Source organism: Thunnus maccoyii, chromosome 14 (genome assembly GCF_910596095.1).
Source record: "Thunnus maccoyii chromosome 14, fThuMac1.1, whole genome shotgun sequence".
Lineage (NCBI taxonomy): Eukaryota > Metazoa > Chordata > Actinopteri > Scombriformes > Scombridae > Thunnus > Thunnus maccoyii.
In genome coordinates this window covers 19,446,978-19,474,929 of record NC_056546.1, presented here as the reverse complement: position 1 = coordinate 19,474,929, position 27,952 = coordinate 19,446,978, and the positions used below count along the sequence as shown (strand labels likewise).

Below are 27,952 nucleotides of genomic sequence, written 5' to 3'. Positions count from 1 at the left end.
AAAAAAAAAAAAAAAAAAAAAAAAATCACTGCAGTTTTGGCACTACACTATACACATGTGAGGTACTAAATGCTTCAATGCTTAGACTGATTTCAAGTCATCAGGGGGAAAACATATGCAAACCAAAATAATTTCAACCTCACAGGGTTTTAGAAAAAGGTCAATGATACAGAGGGAAGAGGTCACAATTACGGACAGGCAGTTTGGTTATTTTCTTGCACTGAGACGTATGAAATTGAATTGTGCCCAGGTCCTCACAGCAAACGCATCACACAGCACCGCAGCAGGGAGCGGGCCCTCTCCCTTTCTTTGCAAGAGTAGATGAGAATAGGCTCCACTGCTAAAAGCTCAGCCGTCTACTAACTTTCAGAAATATTCTACAAAGAATTAAAACATAGCACTTCAAAAAAAGTAAAATAAATAAATAAATATGTTTGTGCATATTTGCTATACCATGATATATGCATACATGATGTATATAATCATATATAGATCAAACAGTCACACAAACATTGTGTGTTGCAGGTTAAAGTCTAATCTAAAGAGACCATTGTTCAATAGTCAATTCTCTGTGGCTTGTAACAAACACTTCACTATTGGAAGATAGTAAAGAGTATGTCCTTCAATAGGACATCGTGTTGGCTCAGAGTTGATACTTGGGATATAATCCTGAGAAATGTGTGGGACACCAGCAGATGTCTTCAAGCATCCCATTAACACGCACACACACACACAAACACCCGTGCACGTGCACGCAAACAAACCAAAAAAAAAAAGAAGAAAAGTCTGTACAGTAATGTTACAAACTGCAGGCCGTTCATCCCTGCTATGATTGATCCTTAAATATTAAGTATAGTAGAAATGTAAATGAGCTAAATACATAAAATACACAACTTTTCAATCCTTCCTTGCGCCACAACTCAATTCCTTTGTGTGTCACTCTTCTTCCAGGGTGATGCAGCATGTTTCATCAGTCATGGACTGGAGCCTCCTCCCCATTGCAAGCTGGTATCTGTACAGTTTAAGGATGTCCCAAGAGGATTCAAGTGAAACAAAAAACAGACACAAAACTGTGAGTAGAGTTCTCACTCATCCCTATAAAATATCCCTTTAAAAGATTTATATGTCCCCTAAGACATAGGTGTTATTCTGTAATGAATGCTAATCTAGTCGGATGTCTTTTGGGTGTGCTTGCGTGTTTATTCAGTGATATTTATGTCTCATGGACAGTGTGAGTGTTAAAATGCTTCACCTGGTTTTAGGCATAGTAACAGGGGGAGACCAGCAGGTCAGTCAGGACCAGCAGCTGGTCATCTGTGAACTGCTGCTTATGCTGCTGCCAGTTGTCATGGTGAGTCCGCCGAAAGTTAGACAGAGTTTTCTTCACAGTCATCTGGAAGGCCACAAAAACATATTCTTGTTATTTTTGTCATTTATTAGTCAGTGAATATTTGTGGACACCAAGAGCTAGGCAACTGCAACACTGCAACAATATAAAGACTACAGAAGGTGATTACACATACCTCAATGGGTTGGGTGTCATTGAGGTGAGCACTCAGGTCCATCAACAGCTGGGGCATCCATGTGGGCACATCATATGGGCTGGAGAGAATACAAGCACTCAACCCAAGAACACCAGCATGGCGCCGCACCAGGTCTATGAAAACACAACAGGAGGGATTCCATTAAAATGAGAGAGAATAGCATACATGTATGGACACATTTTTGTGAGAAGTTAAACCTAGATAAGTTCCTTACCAGCAGAGGGTATAGTGTCCACTATAGATCCGAGCTCCCTCTTCCTCTTCTTAGGCAAGCAAGTCTTGCACAGAGCCTCAAAATGTGCCTGCATGGGGGCGTCCATGGACAGGAAATTGCACTGAAGGAAGCCGCTGAGTGTGGTGGCGGCCATTTCTCTTACCTACAAAACAAACAGAGAAAGAGGAGATGGGAAGTTGAAGTGCACTATATCACTATATGACAGTATTAATTACAACACAAATTATAATGATCCAACTGATTACACAGATCAAATTTGCTTCCCTGTAATCAACATAATAATGTCCTTTGGGATTTTGTCTGCTAAATGGGTACTTGAATGATATTTTAAATTTATAAAAAAGTCCAGAATGTAGAATTCCAATTATAAACACATTACAAATTAGGACTGAGGATGATTTATACTAAAAGAGAAGCAGGTTGTTCAAAGGTCATCCAAAGAGGGTAAGACAGATCCTCCCTGTGTTTGAATCATTAATCCAGTTTTTGTTTTGTACCTCTTTTCTCACTGTACACCTATAATTGCATATCAGGTGACCCTCAATCAAAGTAATAAAACATGTATAACTAGAAATACCACTTTGTGGTTGTATATCTCCACCAGCCAGCCAAGTTGCAGTTTACATCCATGTCTGTTCAGACTCATAATATTTGTAGTGAAGACTTTGAAGGAATTTAATAAAAACACCACAGTTTCAAGGTGGGAACCTAAGATTAGTGTCACCTGTTGTGGCAGAAAGAGGTGGATCAAAGAGGAATCAGTTGGTCGAGACACAGATGTCAGATGGGGAATCTCTTTATTCACAGCTGCCCTACTAAAAACGTAGAGATATACGAGATATCTTCCAACGTTACAGAACGTGACATGCCTTTTTATAATGAAGACAGGCTGTGTGTGTGTGTGTGTGTATGTGTACGTGTTGGGTGGATAAGTTTCATCCTCTTTACCAGACTCTTTGGCTATCCCAAATCCTAAAGAAGGGTGGGACATTTCTCAATTTCACTTATCTTGGACTTTGACCAAATGCGAGTGGGCGTCTCTGCACTATGTGTGTGTGGGGGGTACTTCGCCCTTTTCCCAATATTCCAGATGTCTCCTGTTTGGTTGGTGGGCTGACATGTTTGGCATCAGTCTAGGTCATAGTGACCTGGCTCTCATTCCAGGTAACAGTGACCTGGCTCTCATTGTCCTACACACCAATTCAGTATAGTTTCAAGTGTGAAATATGGTCACAATCTCCTCTTTTGTTCCTGAGTTATATCGTTTGTTGAATAATGGCCAGGTAAGTGTTTTTGCAGAACATTATGATGTCACTGTGAAGTTGACCTTTGACCTTTTGGATATAAAATGTCATCACTTCATCATTTTATCCTATCAGACATTTGTGTGAAACTTTGTCATAATTAGTGCATGAATTCTTGAGTTGTGGCCAAAAAACTTGCTTTGTGAGGTCACAGTGACCTTTGACCTTTGACCACCAAATTCTAATCAGTTCATCTTTGAGTCCAAGTGGATGTTTGTGCCAAATGTAATGAAATTCCCTCCAGGCGTTCCTGAGATATTGTGTTAACGAGAATGGGATGGACATGAGGTCGCAATGACCTTGACCGTTGGCTAACAAAATCTACTCTTTTCATCCTTGAGTCCGAGAGGATGTTTCTGCCAAATTTGAAGAAATTCCCTCAAGGCGTTCCTGAGATATCACATTCACGAGAATGGGACGGATGGACAGACAACCCGAAAACTAGATAAAATATAAAATATGTTATGCATAACAGTGCCGAGTTCTACTACAGAAGTGAGGTGCCTTTCTTGGCTATGTGAGGCTCTGAAAATATGGAGCTCATGAGTACTGTATTATATTTAAATAAGATGACTTTATTTTTGTGGCCTTTTGCTTTTGATTTGCTTTTCAATATTGTATTTCCATTTAAATTTGACAAAATATTTAAAACAGTCTTTTTCCGAACATTAAAAGATTATCTTATATTCCAACCATTGTGGAATAATTTAACAGTGTAGCCAAGTAGTCTAGTCTGGTCTGGTCTAGTCTAGTTCTTTTAATTTCTCATACTAAGACACAAGCCCAAGCACCTTACTGACAACCTATTGCTTCACTGTATAAGACACACCACAGGAACAATGTCACTAGGCAGGGTGTTCCACTGGTGTGTACACTGGCCAGCTGGATGGAAATAGCAGCCAGCTGGGGACTGGGGGTGGATGTGTGTGTGGGATGCTAAAATGGCCTTTTGCATATTTATTTTATGGCTCTGTTCTCAGTGAGAGAGATAAACTTTTAAATGGGTATTATGCAGATCTTTGAGCAGCGTTCCCCAGAGGAAAGGCTTCTTACTTTAAATAGGACCACTAGGGCAAATAAGGTTACAGTTTTACTCTTAAGTGTATTTTTAAGTTACTTATTTTTCACCTTTTTTATAAAGTAGCAGGTTTTCTTTTAAAAAACACTGTTTACGTTGTAATATAATAAAAGGAAGATGTCAGTGAATGCAGTGAGAGAGATAAATGAGCTGCCCTCCATGGTCATTCAACAACATTTGATTTTGATCAAGATTACTACCCATGATTCCTCTGAATTGTGTGAGACTGTTTTACAGGTAAATGACCAGAGAAGTCCCCATGTCAAACTGTTAACACAATACTCGGGTGATGGTTGGGGGGTCAGGCAGTGTTATAAGTCTTTGTCTAATTGTGATCAATCAATTAATCGTTCATCCCTTTTTGGCACAGCTTTTGGACCCTAATCTAAGGGCAGGCCGTCTTAAGAGGATCACTGGACAATGTCTGACTGTACATGAAATATGTCTTAGTGTCAGTTGATTTTCTATGAACATGTGTAATCTTCTAATAAAAAGGTGGATCTGAATAAATGACAGGAAAGAAAAGTCTCATATAGCGAGACCTTCGGAGACGTTAAATCAGGCTTAGGTTAGTTGAAGAGGCCAAAAAAATGGCTACTTCCATCCATCCCCCACTTCTCCTTTGTCTCTACTCCATCCCTCTCCCTCTCATCCTCCTTCAATCTAAACGTTATCTCCATAGCAACAGATTACTGCAGCCTGCGGTTTCCATAGCAACAGCTAGAGGACCAGAGGGGGGGAAAGAGAGCGGAGAGCCAGGAGGAGAGTGCTGAATCACTACAGTGAAGCCGAAAGACAGTGAGAGTGGCTGCTAGCATAAACAAGCATGTGTTGGCCAATAGCTTGGCGATTATTATATAATCAGACCGCCATATGTCTGTCCATCTTCCAACCATCTTCTAGTGACTTATGCCAAACTGACCTAGTTCAGTTTTTGGCTTTCTATTCTCAATGATTTGAAACAGTTTTGAATGAATGCTTGTTTTTACCTCCAGCTGCTCGTCCTCCAGCAGCTTTATCACCAGTGTGCGGACATCATTCACTGCTTTCTGGTCACTCATGAAGGTGAACAGGTTGTAAAAAACCATAATCTGGAGGTATGTCAGCACTGTGTAGCGAGCGTGCCAGGAGCTGCTGCCAGCAATCTGCAACACACACAAGAAACCCATCCCACATCAATAACAGACTTGGAGCATTTGTTTCACAAGAGGAACAGACCTTGCAGTGAATGAGGACACCATTTAGGGGGGTTTTGTAACAGAGTTTCTGCTTTTGGGGAATTCCACCAATTTTTGAAAATTTACACAATATCAAACAGTTGAATCAGAATTTGTGAACATGAACAAGTCCAGGCAGTCGATGTGCATGTGTCACACCAATTTACAGCCTAAAGCTGCTCAGTTTCTAATGACTGTTCCTCAACACTGAATATTATGTTGGCCATTTCCTTTTTATTTTCATATTATGTTATAATAATAATACCAGTTGCACACCAGAAAGTGTACCCTTATCCCCAGGTAAACCTCCAGAATAATGTCAGTTACCTTTTTCATTTATACTCCAGGGAGCTGCACTCACTATGACACTATAATGACAATATATTTTGTCACAGAGTGATTTAAGAATGAGTGGTCAGCAGGGCTGACTCAAAAGTTTATTTCAGTTTGAACCTTTTATTAATCTATAGGTTATAAAATGCGAGGATTCGTCATGTGTGATGCAGGTAAGAAGTGGATGACTCACCTCCTGCAGGGCACTGAGGACCATGGGGATCTGCTCTGAGTAGAGCAGTCCCTGAGACATCAGAGACAGGCAGGTCTTTGCGTCCCTCTTCAGTTCATCGTAACTGTCATCATTCTCAACTGGAGCAATCTGAAACAGCAGACAGAGACGGGTTAACAGTTAGGGCATTGTGTTATTTTAAGTCACTTCAAGTGTGGCGGTGAAGAAGCTGGGGGGGGTCAGGGCTAAATTAATCTAACAAGAGAGCATGTTTCACCTTGAAAAGCAGGGGAAGCAACCGTAGCTGTTCTGGGACAGGAGTGGAGAAGGAGCGGCCAGCGCTTGCAATCAGCCACTTGAGCACTGCAGACATTTGAAGACAGGAATTTGTTTGTTAAAAGAATGCTTTAATTAGGGATGTTAGACAAAATAAACCTATATTTCTCTTAAAATAACCTCCCGATTGTTTCAACCATTCCTCCAATAACCAGTGTTAGAGACAGGAAATGGAGAGCTAACCCACCTGTTTTGAGCAGTTTGATTGCTTGAGTTCTCTCGTCCTGCTCTCCCACCTCATTCTCCTCAACCACATGGTTCTGGATCTCCTCATCGCCCTCAGTTAGGGGCTTCAGTTGCAACAGAATTCGCTCTGTGAAGTCCGAGATGCGCGGGGAAGTGGTTGGCTGAGTGTATGGCAAGTTGACATCTATCATGAAGATGTAGGTGAGCACGCTGGAAGGATGTGAAATCAGAGGATAAGATGAGACAGAAAGAATACAGTTCGCAATAACTCGCAAGCGAATCCATACATGTGTACTGGGGGTTGTAAAGAGCGGCTCACCTGCCAATTCGTTCCCGTACGTTCTTGTAGACCTGTGTTAGTTTGGGCTCCAGGTATTGCAACAACCTGTGGAGGAGCTCTGGCACACGCCACTCCTGCTGAGCTAGGCCTCCTTGCAGCACATAGAGACGACTGACAAGAAAAAAAGAAGCACAATCATCAGAGTTTGTTAGCCACATCAAAATCTGCTTGAGGCGGCGAAGCTTCCTACTCACCAGGCATCGACAAAAGAGCCCCCCTCTCCGTTGACTGGAGACTCCATTAGCATCTCGAACAGCCAGTGAAGCTTGCGCGGGTCTCTACTCTCCTGTAGAAGCCAGAAACAGATTCATGAGGATGAAAGGGTGAGTGACAAAAGTTTTACAAATGGAAGAATAAAGACATAATGGATGTTAAGAAAGTAAAGGCTTACACAGGCTGTGGCGATGCAGGTGCCCCAGTCTGCGTACGTTTCCACTGTGATGTTGGACAGGGCAGTGCGGAGCAGTGGACACAACAGCACCCAAAGGCTCTCAACCTGGAGAACAGCGCAGAGATAAATATTTTCTCAAGACAAAGTTAACATATGTACAACAAGTGACCAATACAACCACAGTAAGTAGGAATTAACAGTGGTCGTGGGGTCTAGGAAGGCCCCTCACAAATTATGCAATGCAAATGAAAGCACCTCGAGAAGTTACGTAAAATTATGTCTTTATTTAGAAAGGTACTGCCCAGAACGCAGAACATCTAGCCACCTTACTACCTTCAAATGTTTACCTTCGTGTAGCTCCAGTGCTTGCAGCCTCTGATCAGGCCAGAGATTATCTCTGCAACGCAACGCTGCTTACTCTCATGGGAGTCGGCCACTAGGCGCTCCATGTGTGGCTGCAGCAGAGGCAGAAAGGCATCGCCAAAATTGCGGAACAATCCCTGGAAGAACACGGGAAAGAAAGAAATTCGTCATTATTTGCTCATTTGACTGCAGTTGTTTTACTACATTTGAAAGTACTCTCAGTGAATCTCACCTTGAACAAACAGAACCTGCGAGGGCTGAACTTGTCTTTGCCCTTTCGGTCCTCAAGAGAGAGATACTCAATGAACTGATTGATGAATACTGGGTCTGAGAAATGGTCAAAGATGATCTGCTCCCGCTGTGAGGAAGGGCATGAAAATAAAATTTAACATTACTTCATACGATTGGATGCTTTCACCATTAAATTAAATGTGCCTATATATTCCCTGGGGTGTGTGTTCATTATTGTACACAAACCTCTGTCATTTCTTCTCTGGTCAGGTTCTGCTTGGGTTGCTCCTCCAGTGGAGCATACATCATCAGTTTTCTAGAGAACGATGACGAAGTGATGGTAAATAAAAATAGGGTGAAAGAGGAGAATGGGCAGATACCAAGAAATCAGCTCAATATATATATATATATATATCAAGACAGTCACAGAAACACAATAAGAAAAAAAGATGATAAAACAATGTAATTTTATTATAAAATATGAACCTTGGCCAACAGTAGTATCCCCAGTGAGTCTTTTCCACAAACACACAGCGATCCCAATCCTGCTGTGTGCGTGGCAAGTTGCTGCTGTTATACTGGAGCCACTGGTTGTCTGGACGGTCTCCAGCGACGATGCCACTTGGCTCCTTCACTCCACCTTTTTTTGGTTGCAAGATAAGATTTTTGAAATTAGTTTTAAAAACTAAAATTAGTATGAAATATGAGAGCTCTAGACAAATCAAAACTTCACAATGCTTACAGAGCTCAGAGGGGCTGACTGGGACTTTCTTATGTGGTCTCTTGATTTGTTTCATGATTCCTGCCACAGCTGATATCGCCACCTAATGGAGAAAATAAGACATTTTCAAATGCCGTTGTTGTGAATCAAAGCACTACTACTTTCTGTCTCATCATGAATTGTGAGTGGCCGTGGGAGGGAACCACATGAGTGCTGCACCTTGCGGACATAGAGGGAGTCATGATTGAGGCTTTTGACAAAGAACAAAACAGCCGGTGGTGGAAGTTGGTGGTCATCTCTCAGCAGCAATGACAAAAAGCCAATTGAAATCTGTTCGAACTTCCAAGGCCTGGAACAAAAACAAAGTGGGTGTAACAGACAGTAATAAATAAATATAACTGTGATTTAGAGAAGCATATATTAAATCAACCTACATGTTCCTGTTGCTCAGGCGGTCCAGCAGATCACCAATGAGCTGTTTGTATTTCCTACAAAAAAAGTAGAACATGATTAGTTGTTGCACTTGTTATGTACCAACCTTATCATGCTCACATAAAGGTTGTATGTAGAGTAAACATTTCTATTAGCAGATAGGTTGTGTGTCAACATTTTGAAAAACCTTTGACATGTACAGAGAGTTTGTGTGTGTTTCACTCTGAGACGCGAGCAGTAATCAAGTGGTGTGAACTTACTCCACAGACTCAAAGTTCTTGGCATCCTGTCTCTTCAGGCCCTCTGCTGCTTCTTCCGCCGAAAGAACAGGCTCTTTGGGAAAGGGGCTGCCCGTGACCATAAGTTGTTTGGCCACATCACAGCACTCACCAGGGATCTAGAGGGATGTAAAGATACAAACAGTAGCAGAAATTAATTTATCGTGTTACATGTAGGAGAGGTTGAAACTTGAAACAAGCTTTCGGAAGTCTTCGGAAGTAGTGTTTTGTTGAACTAGCTGACAGCAGAGGGAGCAGGGAGAGTGATGAAATCTGCTTTTTTATGAGTATGATAGTAAGAGGAAATGTGTTCAAGTAAAACTTTCACTAAACCTGTGATCAGGAATCATATTCAGAGCACTTATTCTGATGGTGAGTCTATGTGTTATAACAGTGACAGCTACAGTCTGGTTATTACATTGTCACAGAGCTAAAAATGTATAAAAACTATTCTATTCAATCATTTTTAGGACCAGTTTGTCCGTCTCAGATTAATTTGAGGAGTTTGAGAAGGTACTGAAAGAGGGAAGTTCTGTAAAAATATTCCCACAGTACTGATAAGTGTCATTCTGATGTTAGAGTAGCAATAAACAAGTAATTATTTCAGGAGGGATTAACTACATTATAATTTTGTATTTTTTATTAGTTTTTGATTAAGTTGAATTGGGATTCAGTACTAAAGCTTCAAATAATATATGTTTTTTACTGTTTTTATGGTTTAATATCTAATTTGGAAAGTAACAAGTAAAAGCAGAAATAATAACCTTTGATATAAATTTACACAAAGCTAACCTCCGGTTTCAAGATATTTTGATTACTGATCTTCAACTGTTAAAGCTAGACAAAGCGCCTTTGATTCTATGATCCATTTGTAAAAAGGTTATTCTTACAGAGAAGTCGATGCCGATGGTCTCATACTGGCGATGAATTTTGTCTGCAAGGTCATCGAAGAGCCGCACAATGGAGGGCTTCTCCAGGGACATGGCTGAGCTGAGGCCAGAGCGCACAATAGCGGGCCACGTCAGAGCAATGCACTCCCAGTCGTGCAAATTGGCCAGGCACACTCCGTTGTGATTCCCCAGAAGACAGTACAAGGCACCCTAAAGAAGTAAAGAGATAGCATGTGGAGAAATTTTAAATTTAACTTCCAAAATATGGAAACTCTATAACATGACGTGTCAGAGAGGACTGTCATACTTTGAACTGCTGCTGCGTGACACTGCTGTTCTCTGGGTTGAGGAACTGTAGGACGTGGGGGATCAGATCTCTGCAGCAGAAATTGTAGGTTCCCAATGCAGTGAACAGTACATTTTGAGCTCTGCTGCGCACCTGGAAGGTAATGAAAAGCCTCACTTAAGGTATTATTGATTTCATGAGCATTACAAGCTCAAATAAAATGTTAGTCCTATTGATTTATTATGTGTAATGGATAATCTGTGATTATATGATAAAAAAAGAATGAAAAGTAAGCTGAAAAATAATTATAGTCGACACACTGACGATGCTTTGCTAAGATGCAGACGATGGATTGCTGTGAGACTCACTTGGCTGTAGGTGCTTGTAGAGAGCCTCAGCAGATCTCTCATCAGCTCCTGGTGAATGCTCCTGTACTGACAGCCTTCCACTGTCAGCTTGCGAAGCTGAAAAACCACAAAGTTATAAATGGTATAATTAAATGACACCCGCAAAACTAATTTCTCTATTAACGACCTACCTCGTGCTGGAGCATGACTCTGTCTATTAGCAGAGCTCTGATGTGCTGTTTTCTGCCATGAAGCTGCAAATACAATGACAAGGCATTATACACTTTGAATTGCTTTTTAAACATAAGATGTAACTTAAAGTAAGCTTTGAGGGAATGTACATGAATTTTAAATTTTTTCCCAGGATAAAAGACAACAAACAAATAATGAAAGTACAATAAAATGTCAGATTTCTCACTCTGTTTTCCATCGATTTCTTCACAAGGTTGAAGCTCTTCCAACGGGAGTCAAACTCATGTTTGTGAGAACCTTTGAAGTGCAACAGGTCACTGATGATCTGAAAGATATCACAGACAAAAAAAATATTGATTAGTGTTGGGCAATAGGATCCATACAGCAGCTGTACATGAAATAATGCAATGTGAGCCAAATAAATTCAGTGCTCCACTGTCGCTTTTCAAAAGAGATCATGTGGGTGTATGTTTTGTAATCCAGTGGTATACAGTGATTCTGCAGTAGACACACAGTAGTGGAGCTCTAACAGTAAGCTCTCTGTATTGCCCCCCAACCCCTTGCAAATATATCAGGAAATGCTGGTTGAAAGGGTGACAAGAGGTTTTGCTCTTTAGTCCGAATCCTGATATTGGCATATTATTCAACACAAACTAGTGTTAAGACTCACAAGTATACAGCCTATTATGGTACTGTTTGCCTACCTTGATGATGGAGAACAGAGACTTGGTGTCGTCCTCAGAGTGCTCCAGAATGTAATCTGAAAGAAGAGGGCACAGGAACTCAGATGACTTGTCGGATAAGCTGAATGTGACTGGGAATTGGCTGTAGAATAAAGAGAGATCACAAGCCTGAGACAGAGAATAACTGAGTGAACACTTACGCAGCAGCTGTCTCATCACACTACAGATAGCATCTCTGTAATTCTCTCTGGACTCATCTGCAGGTGAAAAGAACAAAGAAGATTATACACTGCAACAAACCCAACATTTTACAGACTGTGAGCAGAACTTTCATCATCCAACAGGTCTTAAACCGAAGTGATGTACGTACCATACGCCGTTCCCGTGTAGAGGGTGGTCTCATCGAGATTCACCATACTCTGAACCCTGATAAAAAAGCAGGTTCAAAGCCAACTTCATTACTTAGAATTGGAAGTAGAGTATGTAACACATTTTAAACTTGATACTTGATCTTTATAGTAATAAAAATACTACTCAAAACATCTGCCCTGTATTGAGTCCATCATAGAGTTCTTTATAATACACTATGATAAATATGAGTATTCAACAGGGTCTCCTCTAGACTGACTATCATTTGTTAAGTCAACAGTGTCTTTTTCTGGTTTTCCTGGTCAGGAAAGAGATGAGAATGTAAATACAACTGCTCACAGTTCAGGGATGGGCTCTCCTTTCAGTGGAGGCATCAGACCCCCAGCTCCTAGGAGGCAGTGCTGAACGATGGTCAGGCTCTGTAGGACATCATCTCTGAAAAACATATACATGAAATAAATATTTAAATGCATTATAGAGCCAAATTGAATTGCTGGACCGACTCCAGTCTATAGCTAGCAACTTCAAGGGAATTCAGAATCTTATTTCTGTGCACTCAGTTTTGTTCTTCCTTACCTGCTCATGTCCTGTTCTCCCTGTGCAAATCTCTGAAGGCGCTGAAGTTCAGGCTGGAGGATCAGGTCCAGTAAGTAAAAAGCAAAGGAGGTCTCCTCAACGCTAGGCACATGCCACCGGATATCCAAGTTCCAAAGGTCCCCAGGCCGACCCCAGTCCTGCAATAACAACAACAACAATAACAACAAACACAGTTTAAACTTTTATATATTAGTTTAGTAAAAATGTCAGTCAGGCTACAGTTGCGCCAACTGATAAAATTGAACCAATTTGTTTTTCACTATCAACGTGTAAACAGGGAAAATAGATATGGAATTTGAGATTTCATATCTTATCTGATCTGGGTCACATTCATATATAGAAATATGTCAAACAGAAATTGGGCATCTGCCAATGCAACTAATCTAAACACAGATCAGAATAGTGACCACAGCTTGCAAATTTGAGAGTCAGTGCATGTTTCCTCAATGGTAATAGAGGAGAAATCACAGGCATTCCCAGCACTCGGAGGGGTAAAGGTGCTAGGAGTGTCTGAACTATTCACAATGTTTTGTTTATTTCATTGTTATAGTATTTCGGGTGAATAATAACATTCACCCAACAACTGACGGACTCTGATGGACTAACTTGTTGAACTGAAGTTCTTACATGGCTGAACATACCATGCCACTGCATTAAAGACTAAACAATATATGATATGAATATCAGTTACTTTTTGTACAATTATTGTTCTTTGTTTTGTTTTTCTTTTCTTTGTTGTGGTGGGTTTTGTTTACTTCTTGTCACGTTTCCTCACTCTACCTGTGTCTGTGTTTACTGTCACTTTGCAACAAAAGAGGAGGATTTAAATAAATAAATAAATAAATAAAATGAGGTCTTGTACCTCAGTGTTATGGTTAAAAAAAGAAAAAAAGAAAAAATGGATTTAATTAGATACTGCCTCAACCCATAACACTAGTACAATAATCCAGGCCTACACTACTCCTGGCAACTGTGATTAACAGAAAGCGACACATTTCAGTTCTCCTGCCAGGTAATCTACTAGGCATGCCTCTACTGAGGAAGATACTTAATGGGATCAAAGTACAGACTGTCTTCACTGAAAAACTATCTAAAGAGAGGATCAGACAATTAATCAAAACAGATCACACTGAGCGCCACAAGAGGTTGTCTGACTTATCTGGTTTAAAGGACAAATGTCTATTCTTGCAAGTGTTTCTAAAACACTATTTCTCACTGGGTCATATGCTTAAAGTGCAAACTTTTTGAGTGTATATGCTCCTAAGAGACACGAATACAAGAATACAGTGCTTTATGAGCTTCTGAGATTTTATTTTAATCAATGATCATTCAATTACCTTAATGGGTATGTAGTCACTTATCTGTTGGTGGAAGCCTCCTGGCACACTGCAGTACTCTGTGGGGTAGATGAGGACAGAGGAGCGGAGGATGTGGTGCAGCAGGTTGCAAGCCAGAGTGTAGCCCTGCTTACACTTGAGGTGGAGGGTCAACTGCAAAATCTGGACCAGGTCAGAGCGGTACGGCAGGATCTTATCACCATCCACTCGAGTAACCTGAGGTGCATACGGCAATAAGAGACAAATATGGTGACGTATAAAATTATAAATTAGGAGCTGTTGGTAAAAATGGAAAGTTAGGGGTGAAATTAGTTAATCATGAGTGTGCTAAGTCACCTCAGATAGTAGCTGGAGATTCCACATCAACTCCTTGTCAAGCTCCTCCTCATTCAACACTTCCTCATCTGTTTAAAAAAAAAAAGTGTGCATCAGGCAAGTGACAAAGACCTTATTTGAAAACCACCTCTTATGGAAACTGTTATTCCTGTTCGCTGGTACTTACTGACAACAATTTGGTTTATCTGATTGCAGCAGTGTGGCACAAACATCTTGAGTGACTCTGCAGGGTGACACTGAAAACAGAAGCACGGCAAGGGATAAGGAAAGTAAGAAGTAAGCTACAAGACATTGATACTTTGGACCTACATCGAAGGTTTATGAGTGCACAAGAATCACCTTGGAAGCAGCTCTGCACATGTCAGCCACCATTCTCCCAGCCACACGTGTCTCGAAGATGTTGGTGGTTGCAAAGTTGAACACCTTTTCCAGAGCCACCTGTTTTAAAGCAATGTGACAAACGTGTCCATATATTAACTTGAAATAATGAAAACTGTGAAATGAGAGAAGTGTGAAAAGACTGGGTCCTGACCTTAAAGATGTCCAATGAGCACTGTGTGAGGATGGTGCTGAAGGTGGAAGACAGGCCGAGCTCTACCAGACTCTCCAGATGAGTCATTTTTTCCGTTTCTGTTTCCTCACGAGTTTGTTCCAGAGTGCTGCTGTCTATCAGGGCAAAGCATCTGCGGAGAGGTGTTTGATTTCTTGAGCAACAAGTCATACTGATGTGTGTTGCTGCATTTATGTTTTCTTTATACAAGAGATCAATATATTAAGGAAGTTTTTTTTTTCCAAGTTTGTCATGTTAACTCACAGTGACTGATGCCAGATAAATAAAAAAACAGAATGTGAACATAAAACTTTGATACAAACATAGATGTTCACATTGAAATAATATGATGTGAATCTTGATTTAGACATTACTGACATGTTCTTCATCCAAACTCTTCCACATACCTGTCCATGAACTGAAGCACAAAGTCTTCAAACTCAGCTGAAGCTGAACACATCTCTCTTTCCACCTAAAAAGCCATATAAAGAATATGAAGTTGCTATCGGCAAGCATAATTTAACACCTTGCACTTATTTGTGAAAAATGAGGTGAGAAAAATAATAGTGATTCACCTCTGTCAAGTCAGTTCTTTCATGTAGGGCAGACGAACAGTCCACCAAAGGCACAAGAGTCACAAATGTAGCAATAAACTGGAATGTGATCTGTGGGGACAGGAATAATAATTACATTAGATTTGAAGAGGTTTAACAACAATAAAGGCACTGAATAAACGCTGCACGAAGCACCCACCATGCACTTGCTGAAGTCGTTTGGGTCGACGCCTGGCAGAGCCCTCATGAGCAGGGGGAGCATGTGAGTAGGGCCCTCAGGAAAGCGCTGCCCACCTGACACTAGGCTCCGTGCCACACCAATCATGCAGCTCAGAGTGGCTGTCAGCTGGTGGGGCTCCGTGAGAGTCTCCAGAGCAGGGTATGTTCTATGGTAGAAGCAGAAAACAATGAGCCCTTTGTTCATTTCAAAAGTGTGGCCTTGTCTCTTATCTAAAACGGACAACTGGCAACAGTGTGCCAGATTCATAAGAAGCAGAACTTGGGTCAAATGCATCATTGAAATTCTGTAGTTTGGTGCAAACTTACTTCTCCAGCACGGGGGGAATGACCAACTCAGGCCTCATTAGAGCTAGGTTTTGCAGGGCCTGGGCAGCATCGAGACTGCCAGTTTTGCTGAACATGGCCAGCAGAACTGGCTGCATCATGCTCTCTACAAAGTCTGTGATATCATCCTCTGTGAGCTTGTGACTGTCTGGTATTGGTGTTAGCCACGTGGGCTTTCTGTAGCGCTCTCGGTGCAGCCGTCGGACGACACTGGCCGGGAGACGTTGGAGGAGCTTCATGAGCTTCATCTGAACAGAGAGACAGAAAAAGACAGCTACGTGACAAAGTAGTGACACACAAGCGGACAGTGTGCCTCCATGTAGTCAGGACAAATGGAGAGTGTAGAGGGTGTTTCATAGAGCATCTAGAGACACAGAGGGCATAAGAGACATGCAAAACACAGACCAATACACTGTGAACACAGCCTACTTGTTTTATATGGAAGAGCAAATCATGGGATCAATATCAGCTGGGTTTCATCAGTGGATGACTCTTTTTGTTACACACTGACATGGAATTTATAATTTCCACTTTTCTTCCTGTTCCAGTAATCAATGATATATCCTGATCTGACTTCAGTAGCTTCAGCTAAATGGATCAACAATCTCACATGTTTCCAAGCAACAGCCTAGAATACACACAAACTCATCCCCTTGCCAAAAATAAAGGTTTGTGTGTGAGGACACTTTGCTGCCTGTGGCTCTTCAAAATCTAATGGAGGGGGGTTCCTCAAAACAGAAAGGCATGTGGGCCTGCTCCAAGTGACCTTTAATAGCATTGCAGCCATCTCACTCACATGTTCCCTCGTTATTTCTGAACTACATACTGAAGTAAACCCAAGCAGCCGATGGGAAGCTTCCTAGAAAAATGATGACGAATGATTTCTCCCCCTGACACCGTTGCTGCCGTGTGCCGTTAAGCCGTGTTAACATGATGCTAGTTGGAACAAGCTGGACGAGTGACATGTTTAAACTCACTGGGAGCAGTCTAAACAGCATGACTCATGATTTCTGTAGATTGTTTATGATTCTTTTCTTGTCACATTTATCACACCCTCAGTATGACAAACATTCAAGATTATGTTTTACAGCGAAATTTAAAATGTCAACTGTAACACATACTGTCATATTTTGATCACAAAAAGTTGGCTGACTGGTAAAAAAGTGACTCACCAGCCAGCGGCCATGGTTTGATGGGTGGAAGAAGGATGTAATACTGTTGAAAAGGCCACTGAGCTGTGCTTGAGCTTGTTTGCTGGGTCCTCCCTGAAATTGACAGAGCATGGGTCACTAAGACAACGTTTTCAACACTAAATGTAGCTGCAATTAAAGCAGCATTTATGAACGATGAACTGACCAGAAGCGATGAGATCCAAAGCACCACATGGCTGATGTCGTAGGCGTTGGTGACATACCGTGGTACCATCATTGGACTGGTCCCCACGGGGAGATTTAAACTCCTCAAAATTCTTGTGAAAATCTGAAATGTGAAAAAAAGAAAATGTTAAGGCCTAATAATCTTTGCCTTATGACTTGTATACTTATGTTGATGTGGAGTTATTTGTTGTAAAATGTATCATAACCTTGTGATTTTTAACTGGGCTTAACAGGTGAGAAGTATGTTCATGTTTATACATATTGGTGTTGTCACATATGGATGGATCAAAATAGTCACTCAGTTGACACACAAACATGATGCAAGTCACTTCCCGTCAGCGACTGAGAACAAGATCAACAAGGAAACTTGATAGTTTGTTTCTCTGACAGGCACCATGTCCATGAAATACACACCATGAGCCAAAATCCCAAAGGTCAGGCCACACATGAAAGCATGTGCCACAAACCTTAAAAACAAACAAAAACAAAACTGTGTAGTGGGTGGTGGAAAGGGGTTATTCAGAAAAAGAGGGCAACAAACCTTCGGGATATAGGGGTCCCAGTCAATGTAGCCGATGTTGTCATTGGCCAAACGAGCGAAGAGGTTGACCAGGTGCTAAAAAGATATGGGATGACATGTTACACAGGGAAAACACACATACTGTTAACTACACATTCATTTTTTTTGACAAATTCATCTACTCACCACTTCCCAGCTCGGAAGATTCTGCACAGACACCCACAAGTTGATCAACTCATCGAACCACAACCTGCCAGACAATCAAATGGTTACAAAAGGAAAAGACAGCACTGCTAAGTTCATGTGACATTTAACAGTAAAGCATTACAGGAAATTTCATGAAATGAAAGTAGGTTTGGGGGCAGGGAAAGACTGGGACAGGCAGGACTTAAAGGGGCACTCAACATACCCTGACTTAGGACTGTGCAATATGACAATATATTGTGTGACAACAGAAAAATGTCTCTCGTTTCATATTATCATTTATTTCATTGTGTTGCAAATCACACTGTTTACAGAAATATTTTTCATCATTTGGAGTTTATCCATCTTTTGTGCAGATTACAATAATAAATTACTCTTCTTAGCTTTTTACTCGAGAAGAAGTAGAGACTATGTTTATTATGTTATTTATGTGCACTTGTTTCATTTCAGTTCAGTGTGAGAGTCTTTACTGCGTTTTGTTGTCATTTATGGTCGGGCTACTCTCTTCTGCTCTCCGTGTGTGCTGCACACAGAAACTACTCATAGAATTTACAGAAATTGTGCAATATCATGATATATATCTTTATCGGGATATGAGATTTCCTGTATCAGGTCATATTGCACAGCCCTCTCTAATAAGTGTGCCTCTATGATAAATGTCACTTTCTTTAAGAGTCCTTAACGATGCAAACTCCTCTCATATATGCTCCTCACTAATTTTGGCTCCTTTAATATGCAGCCTGCCGAATACAAGTTTGTACTCTTTGCCTACAGAACCTCCTGCATTCTCCAAAGCATGCAAGGTGTTGCAAACATAGTAATTTAGAAATTCATTTCCATGCAAACTCCTCAGTATTGCCATCATGATCCAAGATTAATCTTAGACTTATTTCTGCAATGTTGGATACAGTGGCTGTGAAGAGATGCATCTGATCAACATTCTGCAACCTTGTTAAGACGTTAGGTAAAAAGTGACATTTAAAGGATGCTCTGACAGTATCAAGGGGTCTTATGTTTGCCAAGATATCACTCAACACATCTTTACACCACTGCGTAATGGTTTGGGGAGAATGGAAAACCAGATGATGTGGTTAAAAAAAAGCAGGAAAAATACTATTAAAAAAATCAGCCACAAGAATCAATCATGGAAATGTTTACTAATTCAATTGGTTACAATTTCTTACTTGAATCCCTTTTGGTGCAGTTCTGGGGGTAGAGTCGTGGGTAAAAACAGTTCAAAGTAGCTGATTGCTCTTTGCATGGTGACGTCAAAGGGACAGAATAGCGGCCTCCACTCATCCAGCATCTCCTGAGTAGCAGATTCTGAAAAATATCTGTATGAGCAGAGAATCACAATTAGCTTTTTTTTGTAAAATGACATTTGCTGAGAGGAACGTTATTAATATCATTCACCAGCTTATGAATGGGTATATATGGACACTTGAAGCATCTCAAGCAGCAGAGCAGCTTAGAGAGCACTGCAAAGATGGACAAGCCTATTAGGTCACTTACAATTCTCATCCTTACACAACTCGGGACCATCAGATGCTGGTCACTGACAACCAGACATCACTGTCAGACTCTGAGGAGAAAAACCCAAGCTACACGCATATAAATACTTATATCTATATATATCTTCAGAGCAATAATATAACTGCAAATAATCAAATCCTCGTTTTGGGTCTGTATCTGTGTTTTTATTATGTTCATATTACAGACTGGAGACTGGAAAAACACATCAATCAGCAGCTACTGAAATTTCAATGTTGGAGCGCAATGTTCCACAGAGGAGAGATTATAGTCATACACCTGGCACATTTTAGCTGTTAGGGTAAATCCTGTGGTTCCACTGGGCTCATAGTCCAACAGGGGGATTGTCATGGTTCATTATGTGCTTGTGTAAACCCAGCAGGTTATTTCAGGTCACCTAGTCTCCTCTTGGATACTACAGTCACTGGAGGCGTTCAAAAAACTGTTACTTCAAATTGAGTCTACTTCCTTCTGCTGATCCACGGTGTCTCAAGCTGACGACAAATCACTCTCCCTTCTCAAAGTAACCGGAAACTCTCACACAAGACAGAATTAGATGAGATAATAGGATTATCTGCCTAAGAGTAAACTGAGGGACGCGTCCTAGAGCTCGCCCGAGATATCTGCATGCGCACAACTAAAATGAACACATTCAGGGAACTGTTGGTGACAGCAAAGCTTTGGAATAATGAAGAAAAACGCCGGTCTTCTTCAGCCACTACGACATCCACAATATCAACAACATTCAAAAGCAGGGAGCTCAAATTTTAAAAGATAGGACATTCACTCAGCCCTACAAAACCAAACTGCAGAAACTACAATTTTTGTCAAAATTAAGTTATGGATGAAATTGAACTTTTCTGTTTTTCAAGTCTGTTTTATCTCGTGACAAATTGTCTAAGATCAGTCTTGCTCTTTGTCAAAGAAATCATGATGTAAAAATCGCATTAACTACAAAATCAAACCAAAGCCGAGGCAAACTGCAGTAAGTGTAGTTACTGTGCTCTGCGACAGACATCCAATTTATTAATGAATGAGGCCTCAGTGCCTGTAAATCCTGTATTCTAGCTAATTTCAGGACAATCCAAAGAAGGGAATCTTTGTGTTCTCCACTGGTTTCTCATCAGTGTATTGTCAGCTAACCTGATTGTAGTGTATAGCAATAGTTTGGTTATCACTGCGATAGCGCTTGCTAACTAAACACTAGGGCTGTCTCATGGTCGATTAATTGGTTGATATGCTCTCGTCAAACGAAATTCTCATTGGTCGAATAATTGCTGTGTTACTTTCATAAGGAGAAAAGTGCTACATCAGTAGCCTTCCAGGATTAATCTATTATTTCCTGCAGCTAGAGGGACACACTAACAAATTACCTGTGAAAACGGGGGTGTATTCAAAACACACGAGTCTACCTCTGTGTCGTTGCCTGGGAGTAGGGCATTGTGTAGTATGTTTGCATAGCGGGTGGGAAAGAGTGAGCGGCAGGAAAGTGACAGTGGATGCGAGCGGAGCAGAGGAAAAGGTTAGCAGTAAGTTGTCAGTCTGGCAGTAAATGTACAGTACAGAATCCAGTGTGTCAGTTAATAAATGCTAAAAAGTCACGTCTGTTGTTTCCCTATGTGCTGGTAAAGTAAAGGGGGTTAGCTCCACAGTTAGCAACAATGGGTTAGCCTAACCTGACGACGCTAAACAGAGGAATAGAGAACAGAGAAATGTGTGGCTGCTGAGTTCACTGTGCACTCTGTCCTGTTACATCCAACAGAACCCCCTCCCCCCCGCGACTAATCGATTAGTTGAAGATTATGTACAAATCAATCGACCAACATTTTCTTTGGTTGACTACAGCCCTACTAAACAGGACAACAGAGTACATCAACATTAGTCTACAGACTGACAGCCCCTCCTCCTTCTCTCTCTCTCTCGTATATTTAATGGGTTACAGGAAGCACATAACACAACCTTAATCAGGTGTTACCTCACACACTATGTAGCTAAGTCATAATTTATATAACTTCAACTTGTTATCTACACAGCAAGCATTACAGCACTTTCAAAGTTTATTAATCTAGATTTGATTGATATAGTTTATCTCTATTAAGACAGGAACCTGATTATATTCCATAAGAGCATATATCTAATTCTAAAAATAAGTATATATAAATTTTACAATTAAAATAAATACATCAAGCCATCTTAATAGGTTAAACCTCACAAAACAATGCTGTAGGATTCCTCCAATTTTTCTTAATAACTCATCTATTTCAACCTTTTAATACACAATAAAACAATTAAATACAGATATAATGTAACAAGAAATCAAATTACAGTTAGATTTTCTCAGGAAGAAGACACTAAGATTGTTATTACTGCATTTTGCCTTTACATTACCTATATATCTGTTTAGGGTAATACAAAGGCAGAGTACAGTATCTGCATTTTTGGGGTCATAGGTCAAACAATTTGTCATGGGTTTTAGCCATGAAAATGACTTAAAAAGCACATATTTAATAAGCACATCATCACTTTTCTACCCATAATACAATTGGCTGCACAGTCAAACAACTTGGACGCCATTTTTCTCAGTTTCATTGTTAGCATAGTTACTGCGGTTTGTAGGGCAACACAGACAGATCAATGATTATTAAAGGTGTACTTACGGTCTGCAGCTTTTCACAAGTGTTTTCAACACATTTTCCACAGAGCTGGAATAAAAGAAAAAGAGAAAAAAAATGTCACTAATGTATCCAAATAAGCACTGAAACGCTAATGTTAGAGTAACAGTTAAACAATCTTCACACCAATGCAATTTGAATTTGACTGCATGCACACAGAAACTTCTTTACACACCTGACTGGTGTACAGTAAAAGAGAGAACTTTAAGGGCTGGTGTGTAGGGAGGAGATCTTAATAAAATGGCATTAACAGACTACAATCACTTCATTAAAAATAAACAGTCAGTTTTGCCAAAAGTGGTTAACTTCCTGGCTGGCCTATGAAAATACAGATTGATATGTCAACAGTTCCCTAACCGTTTATTCAGAACATGCTAGCTTAAATTCAATCATTGCTGTAACAGTTTGTTGGAGGTAGTTTTGTTTTTGTGACTATTAATAAAACTTCTTACACATTACAAAGTCCTGACATGACTATCTTCACATATAGACTGCAATCTCAGGGCTCTGGTCACATAACAGTGTTGAAAGCTCTGGACCAATATAACCACAGCTTTTGAGCTCCCCGCCCGCAATCCCACCTCTCTGCTCACATGCAAGCTCAAGCCATGCCTTGCTGGAAATGCCCTGCTAATCCCACTCACAAACTAGTTACTAATGTTGACATCTTTCAAGTCCTTTTTGTAGCTGACATACTATACATTTAATACTCTGAATTATGGGTGACACTCTGCAAGCCAAACTGCAACTACAGTACCTGAATGCATGGGTACTACTTAATGTTTAACAGTGTAAGCCCACAACACACAGGCCGAGGTCAAACTCATGCACTGCAAATCCAACAACAACAACCAGTCAAACTGAGTGTACCATTACATAGTGCTCAGACACTCAGGAAAGGGGAACCCCAGACTCTAGTATATGTGACCTTTTTATCTAAGTTGGAGTGAACCCTCACGTTCACCCCAGCACATTCCAGGAGGGGATGAAACGTGACAGGAGCTTCAGCCCCTCCATGACTTGAAAATACTGTGTAGTAGTGCAGGAGTGGCTAACTTCAAAACAAGCTAACGAGGGATATGAAACAGCAAAATCGTCTCTGAACTTGGGCCAGAATCTAGATAACTGTTGAGAAGTTAATAATGTAAATACTGACGCCAGACAGCTCATGTGGTAATACACAATTTATTATATAATGTATCATATCATATACTGTATAAGTTCCTATTATAGTCATCATCATTCTGTTACTATATTGCTGCCACAAAATCCACTATAGATGAAATACTGGGAACACGACATGACTTATTATAAGAGATCCCAGTAAAAATATTTTTTAACATATGTCTATTATGTTTCTGTCATAGCAAATATGTGGGATAGGAGGAGAGTAAAAAAATCTGTTAGCTGCAGTGCGACAGTCTCCAATATGAGTGAAATGTTAACATTGATTAAGCCTTAATTTATCTTCTGTCACAAGCTGCATACGGGGTGTCCAGTTTTTTGATTTCACATGCAATATATATTAAAAAAACAAAAAAAAAAACAAGTGAGTGCCTCAAAGGATGAATTCAAAGTAAAACACAAAGAGAAGTATTTTCCTTACCACCTCTGAACCAATTTTAGCATTATGAGTTTAGAGGATGAACGAGGCCGTGGAGAACTGAATGTGAAAGGAGACAAAGGCATAAAAAACACATTCAGCACACGACAAAGTGCCAGTCACTCAAAAATATTAACATACTATGCATCACTTAATACAATTTATTATGTAATCAGAGTATCATGTTTTGTGTGCATCTGTGTCATTTTGAAAGAGGTGAGCTGGCAATCAGCCGAAGCAGCTTGCTTTCATTGGCTGTAACGCAAAAAGTGATGTGCTAGCAAGGCGTTTATGTGATTAACATACAATGTTCCCATAGCACCATAAAAGAGCACCTCGCACTGCTTGCTGTAAGAACTTCATAGGGTGCAGCGTAGAGCAGACAGACATTTAAAAATCTCTCCAAAGCTGCACTGAATGCTCAGGTTGTAGTGGACATTGTTCCTTGCAAAAAAGGAATGTGGCTTCAGGAATTTTCCACTTGTCCTCCATTAATTAGTCCAAAAATAAGTAATATGCTTTTTTCAAGTTACAGACACCAAAACCTAGTAATTCTAAGATATGACAAAGCTGACTTGTGAAACTATTTTCCTTGATGTCTAAAATATTCTCTTTCAACAAAAGATCACTTGTCAGAGTCACAATTTCAGTACACTTCCTGTTGAAAATCTGTTTCATTGATTGCAAAGCACCAAACTGACAAATAGAGGTAAACAATGTATAACCTGGTTATGTACCATTGCTTAAGCTGTTAAAATATTACAGTAGGTATTCAATGACATGCTGTAAGCCATTTAGTTGTGAACTACTTATAAGAAAACATTTGAAAAGTAAAGAAATTGTAAATAAAATTGCAATGAATAGACTTTTGTGTGCTAATCTAAAGGCAATCAGGACAAAAAGAAAATGTCAGCAATGTTTTGGCAAATAGTGTGAAACCAACAAGGTCTTTGTTTATGCTCAACGCAAAGATTAAATAATTGTTTATCCTGCTATAACAATTAGCTTCCAGTTTTTTCAGTCTTATTCACATCAACATAAGCTGGTCCATTGACAGCAACTCTGTCACTGGACAAGTTCTGTTTTCCCAGTGGGAAGGTACAAAACATGCCACAATGTTTGTTCTGTTTTCTACAGTATATTGTCCTTCTATAATGAGTTTTACCATCAACTAAATGGAACTTTGTAGAAGAAATAAAGGGGGCAGGCTTATACTATCACTTCCAATTTTGGAAAAAAAAGTCAAAAGGAAACAGAAATGAGTAGTATGTTTTTTTCAGTAGTTACAATATTTAAAAAAAAAAAAAAAAAAAAAAACAGTAAAAAAGAGGCATACTTGGGAAACCAGTTGAGGCCCAGATGTTCTGTCTTAGAGAAAAGAATCCTGTCATGCAGCTCGTACAGTGGTCTCCACGGCAACTCAAGGTCCTCTCGTGACAGTAGTTCCCTTTTCCTTTTAGATGAATCACAAACAGGAGAGAATAAGCACACAGATCCTAACACATCATATCGTCTTAACCTATGGAATATATAACATAATATGGCTCAATATGTGGCTCAATAAAGCTGCAAAAATATATTATCAATGGTCACTTTGCAGCATATTTTTAACCATCTAATTTAACTAGTGGAGAGAAAAAATGAAAGAAAGTGGAGTGGAGAATAAGTTTGTGCTTATCATGTATACAATCTTGTTGTGTAAGACAAAAGGGGCCCATTCTTACTTGAGGAGGTTGATAAGAAGCCGGGCGAGGCCCTGCATCATGCTGATCTCAAGTCTAGGGATCGTCACTAGCTCATAGAGCAACTTGATGAACAACACATGGTCTTCTTTGCTGAACTTCCGTCCATACAGGCGCATGTACCTAGAGCAGAGGATTAGAATTAGGAATAATTGCTCCAGTTTTAACATGCATAGTAAGTGGTCAGAGCCCATGTGAGCAGCATGAACAACACAGACTAAATGTGCTTATGATCTTACACAGACATCCAAATTTTCAAAGAGTCAAAATACTGGTTCATTTTTTAAAATAACAAAACCAAAGTTGAACATGTGTGGGACCTTTGAAAATGACAGTTATAAACTGTTTGTATCACCATTAATATGCCAAAATACCGATGAAGTGAATCTGGGTCATCCCCACAGTAAACTTTCCATCTCTGAGCCTGCAGTGAGTCACTCCTGAACAGAGCAATGTACCAGCATGGGACTGAAACGGATTAAACAGCCCAGCAACCAAGTGCAACAAAATGAAATAGCACTCTAAGTAATCAACTGTCATATTGACAATAATTGTGCTGTGGCAGTGTGACTCTTTACTAAATAAATACAAAAAGGGGACAAAATACAATGTTGTGAACTTGAACAGAAACTAAATCCAGTGGAAACACGACAAACAATATGTTCCTGTCTACAAACATATCAAAAGTTGGGTGTAAATTGGAATCCCTTGAAGCAACTTCACAAGAAACATTTAAATTGTTTAGTTTTATTTAGAGGTATCTGGTGTTAACCTGATTCTCTGCTTTCAAAAACAAAACAAAACACAGGGTGCAAACTGGACTTTTGTCCACCAGCCAAACTGCTGGTGAATGTTCAAGTTTTACCAGCCTCTCAATAGATTACCATTGTTTATTTGGTTGGTGAGTGAAGCAAATTTACCAGGCACTTGCATATTTAACCAGCATTTGGCTGGTGGCTGGTGCTAATTTTGTGCCCTGACTACTGTGCTGTACTGCCTGGGTCAGATTGTTTATTTGGCACTCTGATCACCCAGATTAAGAAACCCATACCGTGCCTAATCAGATACATTGGGCAGATTGTAGTTTTATAAGCAAACAACCCATTAGGACTATATTAGATTATAAAGCAATGCAAGAGAGTTTCTGAGCCACCCAACAACAACTATTACTGTAACTTTATTTAGTTAAACAGTGTATCTTCAGTGTTGACCTAGAGCCAAATACACAACGTGTGCACAGAAAAGCCGCACATTACGTCTCAGTGTTGGCCGCCGACATTAGGCAACAGTTTGTTGACGTTACCTTCAAGAGGCTCAAGACTGAAAAGCGTTATGAAATGAGCAACAACTGCTCATGCAAATTAGGATAGCTAAGATTATTGGTACAGTACTTACGTGGAAAGTTTCCTCGTCCAAAACAGCACACCGGGCCATATCTCTCTGAGCTGGACAGCTCGGCCCAAGTTTCCTTTGATTTTACTCAAAATATCATTGGATTCTTCATCTAGCCTGTCCGCGTACGGCAGAAGTTTGTTGTATACGATGTCTTTTTGAGGAACAAATCCCAATGTGTCAGACTGTGCCTTTTTCATATTACAGATCCCAAGCTGGCTAGCTTTCACTACGCTAGCAAACTTTACTCTGTTTTTACTTCGCCCTTTATGCTACCCGGCTAATGTAACGGCTAGCAATTTCCCGGCTAGCTGCCGTCTCAGATTGAACCGTACGGTTGTTGTGGCCCACACAGCGACTTAAGTTATGAGATTCACAAGTTGACGACACGCTAGCTAACCATTTAGCTCAAGTTAAGTTAGCTTCCTTTACCCGCAAACGTTAACATCGTCGATGTCATCTTATTAAGATATTAAGGCTAATGAAAAATGAGAATTTGTCCGGAGAGCGCGTTGGCACTCGAATATTTCTCTTTCGGTTAACGTAATCCTAAAAAATATGACAACCGGCTAACGGTCTAGCTAAAGTTAGCTCCCTACTACAAAAGCACAGTCATATCCCAAGGACTGTCAACGTCGACTGATTCATCCAACTACGGCAAAGCTCACTGCAGACGACACCCAGCTACCAGCTACACAACACATCCGTCATATCCGCTAGCTGCTGCGAGAACTACACTTCCCAGCATTCGCCTCTTCATTCATTCTTTTTATAAATGCTTATCCTTAGCCACTCAAACAGGATGACTTGAAATCCACTTAAGACCGTGTGTCCTCTAATGGCGTTTCTTCAAACAGTAATTTGCTGTTGTTAAGGCCAGAATAACTAGCCTAAAAGTAATTATATTTTTGTAAAAAAAAACAAACAAACAAACAAAACAAAACAAAACAATTTATTCACTATGTTCTCATATAGTGACAGTGAAGTCAATAAATAAGTATTAGAGAAAATAATTATTTAACAAATTAATAATTTAATTTGCTAATA

General features: G+C 40.1%; 1 protein-coding gene across 2 annotated transcripts; it reads right to left on the bottom strand.

Moving 5' to 3' along the window:
• Positions 1 to 5: 5 nt before the first annotated feature.
• Positions 6 to 27,750, bottom strand: psme4a (proteasome activator subunit 4a). Of its 2 annotated transcripts, XM_042432557.1 has the most exons (48): positions 26,909 to 27,750; positions 25,496 to 25,636; positions 25,108 to 25,224; positions 23,775 to 23,831; positions 22,154 to 22,198; positions 19,151 to 19,300; positions 17,949 to 18,012; positions 17,784 to 17,858; positions 17,223 to 17,345; positions 17,039 to 17,131; positions 15,849 to 16,114; positions 15,502 to 15,688; positions 15,324 to 15,413; positions 15,156 to 15,220; positions 14,731 to 14,881; positions 14,538 to 14,636; positions 14,365 to 14,434; positions 14,199 to 14,266; positions 13,863 to 14,078; positions 12,505 to 12,662; positions 12,268 to 12,363; positions 11,930 to 11,985; positions 11,760 to 11,816; positions 11,581 to 11,636; positions 11,103 to 11,201; positions 10,876 to 10,938; positions 10,706 to 10,801; positions 10,359 to 10,490; positions 10,052 to 10,261; positions 9,144 to 9,280; positions 8,886 to 8,939; positions 8,671 to 8,800; positions 8,473 to 8,554; positions 8,217 to 8,370; positions 7,977 to 8,046; positions 7,732 to 7,857; positions 7,484 to 7,636; positions 7,137 to 7,241; positions 6,940 to 7,031; positions 6,725 to 6,856; positions 6,407 to 6,615; positions 6,161 to 6,246; positions 5,905 to 6,033; positions 5,151 to 5,306; positions 1,759 to 1,921; positions 1,524 to 1,657; positions 1,253 to 1,393; positions 6 to 1,012 (listed from the first exon to the last, which is right to left on the bottom strand). In XM_042432557.1, the coding sequence occupies exons 1-47, from the start codon at positions 27,103 to 27,105 to the stop codon at positions 1,259 to 1,261; spliced, it is 5,544 nt and encodes a 1,847-aa protein (XP_042288491.1). In that variant the 5' UTR covers positions 27,106 to 27,750; the 3' UTR covers positions 6 to 1,012; positions 1,253 to 1,258. The 2 variants fall into 2 exon arrangements, with proteins under 2 accessions (XP_042288491.1, XP_042288492.1); XM_042432558.1 differs by lacking the exon at positions 23,775 to 23,831 and having other exon boundaries at positions 26,909 to 27,748.
• Between the last annotated feature and the right edge of the window lie 202 nt (positions 27,751 to 27,952).